Below are 13647 nucleotides of genomic sequence, written 5' to 3'. Positions count from 1 at the left end.
CCACTGTTGTATGTCACCATTAAGTTGTAGGCTTTAGGTCGGAAATACTTCGCTTAAAACTTGATGGTCCTTTTCTATTCATGTTGTTTCCAGAAGCTTTTTAAAGTAAGGAATAGTGTCGAATCCAGATATGACTCTTTTGATGTCTCTTGATTTGCCTGTTGTCGAATTCTGTTAAACTTGGAGGTAGTACTTAAAGAAGGGTTCTTTTCTTGTGCCTGTAGAACAGGCTTCGATAGCATGGTTACAGTTACGTCTGCTTTGGAATCATTGATGGGAAAGAGCCGTTACGTAAAGAGAAATCACCTGGCCCTGCAGTGCTTCTACTTTCGGAATTAAAAGTTGCCTTTTAAATACATTTCTTCCCTTAGACTTCTGTGAATGTTATATTGCCACTTAATATGATGTCAAGAAATAATTTGGAGGCATCTAGCTGTAAAATGACAGAGCCATTTAATTTTGCGAAAAGTGAAAGCAAGCTTCCACCGCATGAGTCTTTAAGAAGTCCCGGAGGACATCCTAACCATCCTAATTTCAGGTTGAAAAGCCCAGAGACTGGAAAGAAAAATTTTTTGCTTTGTGAGCAAATCAAACAGTATCTGGCTAGTGAGGAAGACAATTCAGTATCTTCAAACTCTGACGGCATCAGTGGAGAAGTGGCTGGATCCAAAGGAGACAGGAAGATGCTGCTAACAGGTGAGTAAAACCTGTAGGCTAATTACTACTTGATTCTGATGGTTTCTTCGACTTATCGAAAGTATGTGTAACTATACACCAGTGCGCTATTAACAGCCAAATGGCTAACTTATAGGATTTGCATATACATATTAGTTTAGAAGGAAAAACCAGATGCCAAGTAGCTACCTTTGGCTACATTAATCACAGAAGGATTCCTGAGGAGAAAGTGTCTACAGACAAGCCTCCCTCCTCCCCACCCACCCCAATCCAGAGACATACTGGGAATGTAGAAAGGAAACACTGGCTTTTTATGGATGTTCTAAAGATTGGCCATATTCTAAAAATACTGTGCAGATTTTATGCATGTAATAGCTCACAAAGGTATGTCTAAGACATTAACTTGTTTCATTTGATTTTTAAAAAAATCATTCCTTTAGTCTTAATACTAAAAATCTGCTTTTTAAGGAGACTGGGGCCTGGTGGAATTTACCCTCTGTGAATGTGTTTGAGATATGATCTTTTAATATTATGGTGATGTAGTTCTCACAGTATGGCCCTTGGGCCTCTGGAGTCACAACTATTTTCCTAATAATATTAAAACATTATTTGCTCCTTTTCATTCTGCTGACTTTATGCTGGTGGTGCAAAAGCAAAGGTGAGTAGACTCTGGCACCTCGTTAACTTGCCTTTAGCAGGGGTACCAGCCTGGGCTAATGGTCATTGTTTTTCATTTTCATGCCCTTGCAGTTAAGACAAAACAAGCCAGAAGTGTCCGTTTTACTTAAGAATGCCCTTGATAAAGCAGTACAAATTTATTAATAAGTCTTGAGCCTTGTGTACAGGTATTTTCAGTGTTTTGTTTAACAAAATGGGAATTACTCCTAACTTTTGCTGCTTACTGAAGTATGAAAAGCATGTGTGTGATTGAGTTTGAGCTGAATGGAAACTTTTTTTCTTGGAACATCATTTTTAATTGAAAAGAATGACACACGGGTCATTCGGGCTTAGGTATCTGGCAGTCATTTTCTCAAAAATGGATAAAGTGAGCCTGTCACATCAAAGAAAACAGCTGATAGTATTTTGTTGCTAATGAAAAAGTACAAGCTTTCAAGCAAAAATGAGAATTTCAGGAAATGTGTATCTGCCAGTCTGAGCTTGACAGCTTCCCAATACTTAAAAGACTTTTCTGGTGAGATGCATGGTGATATTAACACATAAGGGTTTTGGTACTATCTTATGAAATGTGTCAACATTTGGAAGATCTGCATAACTCAGGAGTTTCTCAGTCTTTTCCTGAAGACCAATGCATGATGCTCTATAGTCCTGCATGGGTAAAAATCCATTTAAAGTGCAAGATAAATCAATGGATTCTAATATAACAGTGTGAAAAGTTTATTGATAACGGTTTTAGATTCCACATTGCAGCTAACCCTTAAACTACCACTTGAGTTTTGGTGTGAATTAAAGAGAATATCCACAGTTACCCGAGAAGGCCATAAAATACTACTCCTATCTGCAACCACGTATGTGTGTGAGGCCAGATTTACTTCACAATTAAAACAACATATCATAACAAATTGGATTCAAAAGCAGATATGAGAATCCAACTGTCATTGGTTAAGCCAAACATTAAAGAGATGTGCAAAAATGTAAAACAGTGCCACTCTTCACACAATTTTTTTTTTTTTACTTTGGAAAATAGTTTTTAAAAAACCATGTCAACATGTAATACATTTATTATTTTTAAGTAAATATATTTAAATGTTTAGTTTTAATTTCAAATACTAGTATTTGAAATTTCTAATACTTAGTTTTAATTTCTAATAATGCTAAATATTGATAGTTACAAGCCATGTAAACAAAAGCTCTTTGAGGTCCTCAGTAATTTCTAAGCGTGTAGATGAGTCTGGAGTTCAAAAAGCTTGGTAACTGTTGCCTTCGTGAATGGAGAAAAGTTCACAGTGAGGTGTACAGTAGTCAAGGAAATTTCAAACAAATCCTTTTTCTTCATTAGGAAAAGTAGGATGTTACTTATTTATAGTGTAACTTTAAGGTTATTATGGTATAGCTTTATTATCTGAATGTTACCTAATGATGTTACTGTACATTTTCAGGAATAAAGTAATATTTGACTTTTATTAGGCATTATGTTTTACATCCCAGGTAACTCTGTGTCACCATTAAATGTTGGAAATCATTCACCACCCAAAGAAGTAAATAGTGTAAGTTATTTATTTTTTCTATTTTGTGTTTTTGGATAAAACATTCTAAACATGTTTTTATATTGTGTTAATGAAGAATTACTCAATTTGCAGGTATTGTTCAAGGTAAGACTGTCTTATCTCTAGCCTAGTATATTTTTAAAAATAAAATTCAACTTTTTCTATTTAGGTAATAATAGATTGACATACAGTTGGAAGAAATAATAGAGATTCTTTGTAGCCTTTACCCAGTTGTTTCCTGTGGTAACAAGCTGAAGAGCTATAGTATAATATTACAATCAGGCTATTTGACATAATACAGGCAAGATACAGAACATTTCCATCACTTGAAGGATCCCTTCTGCACCTTTTTATGGTCACATCCACTTCCCTCCTGCCCCTACCCCCTTCTTAACCCCTGGCAACCATTAATCTAATCCATATTTCCAAAATGTTGTCATTTCAAGGATGTTATATAAATGAAATCATAGAGTATGTACCTTTTGGGATTGGATTTTTTTCATTCAGCGTAATTCTCTGGAGATTCACCTAGATTGCTGTATGTATCAATAGTTCAATGCTTTTTACTGCTGAGTAGTATTCTGTGGCTTATTTAAACATTCTCCCATTGAAATACATCTGGATTTTTCCCAGTTTCTGGCTATTATAACTAAAACTGCTATAAACATTCATGTGTAAGGTTTTATGTGAACATGAGGTTTTTGTTTTTGCTCTAGGATAAATGCCCAGGAGTGCATTTTGGGGTCATATAGTAGTTGCATATTTAGTTTTTTAAGAAGCTGCCAAAGTGTTTTCCAGAGTGGCTATACCATTTTACATTCCCATAGAGAATGTACGAGTGATCCAGATTCTCTGCACCCAGCATCCTCACCAGCATTTGGTGGTAGTAGTATTTTTAGTTTCCCTATTGTCACATTTGTGTAGTGATAGTTCATTGTGGTTTTGTTTGACTAGTGGCTAATGATAAACATCTTTTCATGTGCTTATTTGCCATCTGTGTATCCTTTTTGGTGAAATGTTCTCCATGTCTTTGTCCATTTTCTAATTTGGATGTTTATTTTTTTACTGCCAAGTTTTGAAAGTTCTTTATATAGTACAGATTCTAGTGCTTTGTCAAATATGTGATTTACAAATATTTCCTCCCAGTTTCCGGCTTGTCTTTTTTTTTTTTTTTTTTTTTTTTTTTGCTATACGCGGGCCTCTCACTGTTGTGGCCTCTCCCGTTGCAGAGCACAGGCTCCGGACGCGCAGGCTCAGCAGCCATGGCTCGCGGGCCCAGCCGCTCCGCAGCATGTGGGATCTTCCCGGACCGGGGCACGAACCTGTGTCCCCTGCATTGGCAGGCGGACTCTCAACCTTCCCTGCCAGGGAAGACCTGGCTTGTCTTTTTATTCTCTTAACAAGATGTTTAGCAGGGCAAAAGTTTTTAGCTAGGTCCTGGTCAATTTTTCCTTTTATATATTATACTTTTGGTGTCAAGTCCAAGAACTTTTTGCTGCTATAGATGCAGAAAGTTTTGGGGTTTTTTCCCCCAAAAGTTTGTAGTTTTATATTTAAATTTGTGGTCCACTGTAAGTTGTGAGACTTAGGTTGAGGTTAATTTTTTTTTTGGCTAGGGATGTCCAATTGCTCCAGCACCATTTGTTGAAAATGCTATCTTTCCTCCACTGAATTGCTTTTGCACTTTTGTCAGAAATTAGCTGTGCTAATTCGTGTGGGTCTAGTCTGGATTCTCTTTTCTTTTCCACTGATCTATGGGTCTTTCCCTTCACCAATACCACACAGTACTGGAGCTATGATGGTCAGTCTTGAAGTTGGGTACAGTGATTCCTCCCACTTCCCGTTTCTTTTTTCAAAATCATTTAATCTATTTTCCTTCCTTTCCAGTATACATTTTAGAACAATCTTGTTTGTATCTACAAAAAAATCTTGCTGGAATTTTGATAGGAATTGCATTAAGCCTGTATATCAATTTGAAAATTGTTGACATCTTTGCTGTGGTGACTCTTCCAATTAACACAATCTGTCTCCCAATTTATTTAGATATTCTTTTATTTCTTTCACTTTGTGGTTTGCAGATTACCAGCTGTGCACGTTTTGTTAGATTTACACCTAAGTATTGTTTTTTGAGTGATTGTAAATGCTGTTATATATTTTATTTCCATGTGTCCTCACGTTCATTGCTAATATATAAAAATATGGTTGATTTCACATGTTTATCTTGTATCCTGTGACCTTCCAGGAGTCATTTATTCTAGGAATTTTTTTGTAGACTGCTTGCAGTTTTCTACATCGACAGTTTTATCATCTGCCAATAAAAGACAGTTTTATTTCTTCCTTTTTAAAATATATGGTTTTAATTTCCCTTTCTTGCTTTATTGCACTGACTAGAACTTCTAGCATTATGTTAAGAGTGGTGACAGTGGATATATTTGTTTCCAAACCTAGGGGGAAAGCAATGAGTCTTTTCACTGTTGAGTATAATGTTAGCTATAGAATTTTTGCAGACGATCTTTATCAAGTCGATGAAGTTTTCTCTATTCCTACTTTTCTGAGACTTTATATCATGAGTAGGTATTGAAATCTTTGAGATGCTTTTTCTTCATCCATTGATATTGTTGTGATTTTTTTCCTCCTTTAGCCTGTTAGTTTGGTGGATTGCATTGATATATTTTTTTTAATTTAACCAGTCCTGCATCCCTGGAATAAGCCCCACTTGGTCATGGTGTATAATTATTTTTTATAAGTTGCTGAATTATATCTGATATTGTTTTGATGAGGATTTTTTACATCCATTTTCATGAGAGAGCTTGGTCTGTGATTTTCTCTTTTTTATTGTCTTTGTATAGTTTAGGTATCAAGGTAATATTAGTTTTCTGGAATAGAGATTGTATAGAGTCGGTGTTAAATAATTCTTCTTTAAACATTTGGTAGTATTCTCTGGTGGTAAAAACCATATGGGCTTGGGGATTTATTTTCTGGGAGTTTTAAAATTATGATTCAGTTTCCTTAATATTTGTAAGGCTATTCAAATTATTTCCTATTGTGATAATTCGTGATTTTTCAGGAATTGGTCCATTTTGCTTACATTGTGAAGTCTACATAGAGTTGTTCGAAGTATTCCATTATCATTTTTATATCTTCATGGTCTGTAGTAATATATCTCTTATTTCATTCCTGATATCGGTAATTTCTGCCTCCTCTGATTACTTCATTGTTAGTCTTGCTAGTGATGTATCAATTTTGCTCATCTTTTCAGAGGACCAGGTCTTGTTTCACTGATTTTTTTTCCTCCAAGTTTTTATTTTTAATTTCATTGATTTCTGCTTTTATCTCTATCGTTTCCTTCCTCTGCTTGCTTTGGGCATGTTTTGTTCTTATTGTTTAGGTTCTTGAGATGAGAACTTACATTATTAATTTGAGACTTTTCCTCTTTTCTAGTATGTGACTTTAGAGCTATAAATTTCTGTCTTGGTGATACTTTGTGTCCCACAAATTTGATATGTTGTATTTTTATTTTCTTTTAGTTCAGTGTATTTTTAAAACATTTCCCTGAGACATCCTCTTTGACTCATGCGTTATTTAGAAGTGTATTGTCTAGTTTCCAAATGTTTGGAGATTATCTGTTCTCATTCTGTTACTGATTTCTAGTGTAAGTCCACTGTGGTTGAATAACACCATCCGTATGATTTAAGTTCTTTTAAATTGGTTGAAGTTTGTTCTATGGCCCAGGATGTTCTTGGCTGGACAAGGGTGGGAGTTCATCTTCCCAGCATCATTACTGCTCCCCCCCACCCCCGCCATATCCTCTCTACTTAACACGAGGTGGAGGGAGGATTGGAGGTGGAAGCGTTTGGAGACACTCCACTCATTACTATTGAATGGTGGTGGAAAATCCTGACTGTCCACTAGGTTTCCTCTTAACACCACCCCGATGGTGCTGGTAGTTGGGGGGCATGGGGGGCACTCTTTACTGCCAGGCAGAAGTCCATGCTCCCCATGCAGTCTCCGCAGGGAGACCCCACAAGGATGAGGTGCTGGCTCCCTACTCTGTTGGCCTTCTCTGATACCACCCAAGTGGAAGAGAGGGGCACCTCAGTGTAGCCTGGTGAAGGTGGAGGTCTAGGCTCCCCAGTCTACCTTGGCTGGTGGGATGGGGCCACAGTTTTCTCTGCGGCAACTGTCTGGAGTAGAGTAGTTACTGGTAACGTTTTTCTGTCCTGCTGGGCCATCCCTCTCCTGGTCTTCTGGCTGGAGAGAGCAAGCGAGCAGGCTTTTTGTTGGGGCTTTTATTGTCTGTGCCTTCGGGCGTTTCTGACTTCTCCAGCACCGCATCTGGGATATATGAGGCAGAATAAAAACTCTGGGGACTCCCTGCCATGTCCTTCTCTGGGTGCCAAGTTCCTAGCCTGTCTGCTGCCTTCCTTCAGTGTCACTGTATGTTTATTTCATATATAAGTCCAAGGTTTTTAGTGGTACTTAATGGTAGGAGTAAGGGAAAGCACATCTATCTTGTCTTCTCGGCAGAGGAAATCCCAAATCTAATATTTAACAAACAAAACATTAGTACCAAGTTTTAACGTTGCTATTCTCTTTTCTTAATAGAAGACTTGCAATAATGCGTCTCCTGCAAAATCAAAAAAAGTACACAAGTTGGTTGAGAGCCCCTTGTCCATAAGTAATCCAGCACTCTTCAGCTCATTAGGACCTCCTCTTCGGTCGACAACTTGCCATTGCTGCGGTCTGTTTGGTAAGCATATTGCTCTCAGATGCCTGTTGGATTCTTCCTTTACACATTTGAAAAATATTTTTATTATGTAAAACATTAAGTATAAACAGAAGAGTATATATAAATCAATACCCATTTACCAGCTTCAACAGCTGCCAACATCCTACCATTCTTGTTCATCCATGCTTCTTTACTTGATTATTTTTTATACTTTTTTTGAGATAAGACGTACTTGCACTGAACGGCACAAACTCATAGCCCAGTCAAGATGAAGAATACTGGGCTTCCCTGGTGGCGCAGTGGTTGGGGGCCCACCTGCTGATGCAGGGGACACGGGTTCATGCCCCGGTCCGGGAAGATCCCACATGCCACAGAGTGGCTGGGCCCGTGAGCCATGGCCGCTGGACCTGCGCGTCCGGAGCCTGTGCTGCGCAGCAGGAGAGGCCGCGGCAGTGAGAGGCCCACGTGCCGCAAAAAGAAAAAAAAAAAGATGAAGAATACTTCCATCTTCTCAGAAAGTTCCCTCATGTCCTGTCCCAGTCACTCTACCCCCTAGAGGCAACCACTGTTGTTGTTTCACCATAAATTAATTTTACCAGTTACAGAATTTCTCGTAAATGGAATCATACAATATAGACTCTGTGTGAAGCTTTCCCTGTTCAGAAAATATTTCTGAGTTTAATCCATGTTTTTGCATGCATTAATTTTTTTGTTTGTCGCTGAGTAGCATTTCATTGCATGATATCACAATGTGTACATCTGTTCTGTTGAACATTTCGCTTGTGTCCACCTTTTGGCTATTATGAATAGAGTTCTCTGCACATTTTTGCATAAGTCTTTGTGTGGACCTATGTTCTTGTTTCTTTTGGGTACAAACCCTGGGGTAGGATTGCTGAGTCAAAAGGTAAGTATATGCTTAACTTTATAAGAAAAAGCCAAACCGTTTTCCAAAGTAGTTGTCCCATGTTGTATTCCCACTGGGAGTGAGTTCTGGTTGCTCCACATCTTTGTCAGCATTTGGTGTTTTCAGTCCTTTTAACTTTAGCCCTTCTCATGGATGTGTAGTGGTGTCTCCCTATGGTTTTCTACTCTCTCTCTCTCTCTTTTTTTTTTTTTTTTTTTCTGCGGTACGCAGGCCTCTCACTGCTGTGGCCTCTCCCGTTGAGGAGCACAGGCTCCGGATGCGCAGGCTGAGTGGCCATGGCTCACGGGCCCAGCCACTCCGCGGCATGTGGGACCCTCCCGGACCGGGGCACGAACCCGTGTCCCATGCATCGGCAGGCGGACTCTCAACCACTGTGCCACCAGGGAAGCCCTCCCTGTGGTTTTAATTTGCATGTCCCTCATGATCAGTGATCTTGGGCAGTTTTCCTGTGCTCACTGGCTATTTGGATATTTCGCTTCTTTTTTCCAATTTCTTTTAGAGTGGAGGTATTTGAGGCCAGCCTGATTTCGTTGTTTCTTTATGTGTTTTTTGTTTTGTTTTTCAGATAACTTGTTTTCCTCTGCCTGGAAACTGATAGGATTTTTTTTTAACTTCATTTCAAAAACTTCCTGGGTTTTTCTAGGTGTGATTCTCCTTGTTGGTTTTTGTCTTGTTATTTTTAAATGGCATGAGGTGAACCTCATCAGACTCTGCTTGCACACGTCTGTTTTCACCACGGCAGATTTTCTGTTCCCTTTGATTGTTCCTTTTATATCATGTGTTCTGGGTTCTGCTTCAGGAAAGTCAGTTGTGTTTCCAGTCTGTCTGATAACAACCAGGGTTCTTGGCCTTCCCCAATCAATAGAAATTGATCAGAGACCAGACAAGAAATTCAGGCAAGGCTTTATTGGGGCAGCAGCGGGGAGTGAGAACAAACAGCAGGTTCTCTTGCTTGCTCATTCCCTGAGGGGGTGGTGAGCTTGTTGCTTATATGGGGTGAGGGTAGGAGTGTGTCCGGGGGTGAGGCCGGCGGGGTGCCTTTAGGCGGTTTGCCCACCTAAGATGGTATGGTGTGCAGGGGGCATGCGCAGTACCCTGCTTTTCCTCCCAACCTCCTGGTTTTGTTCCTGGCTCTTCAAAAGTGGCAGTTGGATTTTTCTGGCCTCTTGGTATCTTTTGTCCAGAATTTGCCCCAACTGCACATGCATGCAGTTATCTTGAGTCCCATACAGTTTCTTTGTATTTTGTGGCTCGAGGAGAGGTGTGTCCAGGTGCAAGCACTGCGGCAAATGGGCCCAGGTCCCAGCCTGTCTCATGTCCTCCTTCTCTTTTTCATCTTGGCACTCCCCTTTCTCTGCAGTTCAAGGGAGCTTTATAAATTCAGTTTTAACACCTAATCATAAGCATCATAATCCTCTTCACATACTCTCCTTGATATGATTAATAGAATGACATCTTTGAAACGTTCTTGTTCCTGCCAACAAATATTTGCAATAAAACACTGGTGGTGTCATGGGCTGTGTTCTGTAGCGTCTCTGAGGTGCTCACGGTGCAAGCAGATATACTACTGCTCTGTCGCGTGCCAGAGAAGGGACTGGGCAGCCCACAGCATCGTGTGCAAACCTGTTCAGCAGAAGTAAGTGTGATTTTTTTTTACATTCATTAGAGAATATTTTAAAATACGGGTTTTTTTTTTTTGGTAGTATAAGCATCAAATCAGGTAAGCAGGCCATAAGTATGTAAAAGTTCCTGCTTTTTACTTTTTTATTTAAGTATAACATAAAGTATACAAATCTGAAGTGAACAGCTCTACAATTTTTGATCCCCAAAACTCTGTTTTAAGTAACGTAGGTATTATCTCCATTTTGCAGATAGGGAAACTGAGGCTTGGAGGTTGTGGCTATCTCCCTTTCATTAGGTGGCTTTTGGAAGAAGCACACCTGTGCACAGGGCAGACCCTTGCATAGCCAGCATGGGGTTGTTTTACTACTGTGATTCTTTCTGGAAGAAGCTGTTTTGCTCTTTCTGGATTTCGTTGAGAATTTAACATTATTGTGGCCCTTACTCTTAATTGGTTCTGTGCTGTAAGTATTATAATTGGTTGCTTTATTTCAGTTTCCACAAACTTGAAGATAATAAATCACCTTTTGAAACAAAGAACATGGAAGTGAAAAAAGAGGTATGATACACTTACTTTCTCTCTGCCTTTAGAGCAAATTTTTAATGACTCCCTTTATTTTGGAATAAGAGGACTTAAGCTAAATAAAATATTTATGACTTATTTCACCAGTGTTTGTTTATTCCTTTTGAATAAATCTGTACACCCTAGTGATGGATTTGGTGAGCGTTGGGGGTCTATGAGAACTGTTTATGCCCAGCTTTTTTCTAAAGAAGACTTGAGATGGCCGTGTCTCGCTGTAGGTGGACTACTGAGAAAGTCCTCTCTTTGTAGTCCCTGCGTGCACATGCTCTCTAGCTTTGTGTACTGGATTCTAATAGGGTCCTGTTATCTAAGGAGCACTTTTTCCTGTTAATACCTTTCTTCCGTTTAGATAACTGTATGGGGTAAATCATTTGCAATCTGGAAAATATCAGTGATGTCCAACTCATATTTTATAGGTAAAGTTTAGCTTTCTCTAGCTGGTCCTAGCTTCTACTTTGAAAACAAAAACCCATTCCTATAAAAATGTTAACAAGTGAAAACTTAAAACACTACCTCCCCTCCCCCCACCTTTTTTTTTTTTTTTTTTTTTTTTTGCGGTACGCGGGCCTCTCACTGCTGTGGCCTCTCCCGTTGCGGAGCACAGGCTCCGGACGCGCAGGCCCAGCGGCCATGGCTCACGGGCCCAGCCGCTCTGCGGCATATGGGATCCTCCCAGACCGGGGCACGAACCCGTGTCCCCTGCATCGGCAGGCGGACTCTCAACCACTGCGCCACCAGGGAGGCCCCCCCTTTTTTTAAAAATAAACTCAACATTGCCATCACCATCATGACCTCATTCTCAGGTGATCCCAGTGCTATGCACACTGCCTATGGACGGTACATTTTAGTGACTCTCGAAGACGTATGTTATTTCTCTACACCCTCATTCAAACCTGGGAGTCAGGCTGTTTTGACCTCGGTTCTAGCAAATAGTGGCCATGGTATCATTTATTTTATTTTATTTTATTTTTTATTATTTATTATTTATCTATTTATTTTTGCCTGCATTGGCTTTTCGTTGCTACACGTGGGCTTTCTCTAGTTGCGGCGATTGTGGGCTACTCTTAGTTGTGGTGCACGGGCTTCTCATTGCAGTGGCTTCTCGTTGCAGAGTGTGGGCTCTAGATGCATGGGCTCAGTAGTTGTGGCTCACAGGCTCTAGAGCGTGGTCTCAGTAGTTGTGGCCCATGAGCTTAGTTGCTCTGCAGCAGGTGGGATCTTCCTGGACCAGGGATCAAACCTGTGTCCCCTGCATGGGCAGGCGGATTCTTAACCACTGCACGACCAGGGAAGTCCGGCCATGGTATCATTTAAACCTGTGCTTGTAAGTAACTCACTTAATGTGTTTTTTCAAACCAGAGTGACTGTCCTCTTGGAGTTACTAAAGAAATAGCCATTTGTGCTGATACAATAATGTTTTCTGATTTGAGAAGCCTACAACTCAGGAAAACCATGGAAGTAAAGGTATTTGTTGTTTAATTTCCGTAGACAGAGATCCAAAGAACTATAGATTTTTATTGCCTTGTTTCCTGTGTTTGAGTTTATAAGATAGCTCCAAAATACAACTGAAATTGATAAAGATTACAAAAACTTGTCTACAGTACTTTTTGTATCTTGTTATAAAGCTTTGCAGAATTAACATTTGCCCTGTTCTCAGTGAATCATTGCAACTTTTTTGTCTTTGAAAGGGTATAGTTACTGAATTCAAACACCCAGGTGACTTTTATGTGCAGTTACATTCTTCAGAAGTTTTAGAATACATGAACCAACTCTCTGCGAGCTTAAAGGAAACATATGCAAATAAGGCACATGAAGAAGATTATATTCCTGTAAAGGGGGAAGTTTGTGTTGCCAAGTACACTGGCGATCAGGTAACCCCTAATGAAATATTTAAGAAGACATTTTAATTTCCTTTGGTCCTATCAGCTTGACACCAGAGCTTTTAATGATGCATTAGGTGGCTTGAGGTGAGACTCTGGTCACACTGCTGTTTCTCTTCCTCAGTCAGGAGTCCACGTCTGTTTGCTTACCTCCTCCCTGCCTGAGGCCTCTCCAGCTCTGCACGTAGGCTCCTCAGTTGCTGGGTACAGAGTGATTGCTAGTCCTAGAGCTTGTGTTTATTTGTGTAGCTGAGGCATTAGTGTGTCACAGAGTCCACTGGGCTAGAGTAGCCTGGGAATTGTTGTGTATATTAAAGCATCTAAAATGGACAAATTTGGGGGTTTCTGAGCCAGATCTTAGGAAATTAAGGTAACTTGTTAATAGAGTATCTCAGAACAGAACAGTAGCTTTTTTCCTTTGCATGTTCTGGAGATTGAGAGTTTTTAAACCTAAGATTGTGAAATGCTGTTTTGAAGCAGAATACCGTTATATTTCACTTTCAGACCTGGAACAGAGTAATAATACGAGACGTTGATGTGCTGCAGAAGAAGGCACAAGTCTTATATATTGATTATGGAAATGAAGAAATAATTCCAGTAAACGAAATTCACCAACTAAACAGAAAAATGGACTTGTTTCCTCCTTGTGTAAGTCTCTTTTACTTTCTGAATTCCTAATAGCATCCCAGAGGAGCTGTTTTTAATGTTTTGATGGACACAATATTTGCGTGTTTGTTGCCATGGTTATTATGAGAAAGGACCTATTGGTGTATCTTTTACTATGTAGGGAAACAATCATGGACTTTCTTGGCTCCATTTCATTAGGCATTACTTAGAAGTACTGCCTCAGGTAAGAAACTTAGCATTTTTAGGGACATCTTATCAATCTGCTCTTTAAAAACAATCATTTTTATATTTATTACATTATTTGGAAGCGACTTGAATTTATGTGTAATTGAGGGATAATGACCATCCTTTGATTAATTTCTCAAGCTTCAAGTCCCAAAAGG

The 13647-nt window shown here is 39.5% G+C and overlaps 1 protein-coding gene across 3 annotated transcripts in view; it reads left to right on the top strand.

The window, feature by feature from the left end:
• Window positions 1–383: 383 nt before the first annotated feature.
• Window positions 384–13647, top strand: part of TDRD1 (tudor domain containing 1) — a 37508-nt gene continuing 24244 nt past the window's right edge. For 2 of the 3 annotated variants that reach the window (XM_060100748.1, XM_060100666.1), the window contains exons 1-8: window positions 402–696; window positions 2842–2900; window positions 7506–7650; window positions 10085–10190; window positions 10670–10733; window positions 12117–12221; window positions 12446–12628; window positions 13142–13285. In XM_060100748.1, the coding sequence (XP_059956731.1) occupies window positions 402–696; window positions 2842–2900; window positions 7506–7650; window positions 10085–10190; window positions 10670–10733; window positions 12117–12221; window positions 12446–12628; window positions 13142–13285 (1101 nt within the window). Of the gene's footprint in view, window positions 697–2841; window positions 2901–7505; window positions 7651–10084; window positions 10191–10669; window positions 10734–12116; window positions 12222–12445; window positions 12629–13141; window positions 13286–13647 lie in introns of all 3 variants that reach the window. The other variant, XM_060100837.1, reaches the window with a different exon arrangement.

Source organism: Mesoplodon densirostris, chromosome 1 (genome assembly GCF_025265405.1).
Source record: "Mesoplodon densirostris isolate mMesDen1 chromosome 1, mMesDen1 primary haplotype, whole genome shotgun sequence".
Taxonomy (NCBI): domain Eukaryota; kingdom Metazoa; phylum Chordata; class Mammalia; order Artiodactyla; family Ziphiidae; genus Mesoplodon; species Mesoplodon densirostris.
Note: the sequence above shows the minus strand (reverse complement) of the source record. Positions and strands in the feature narration are given on the sequence as shown.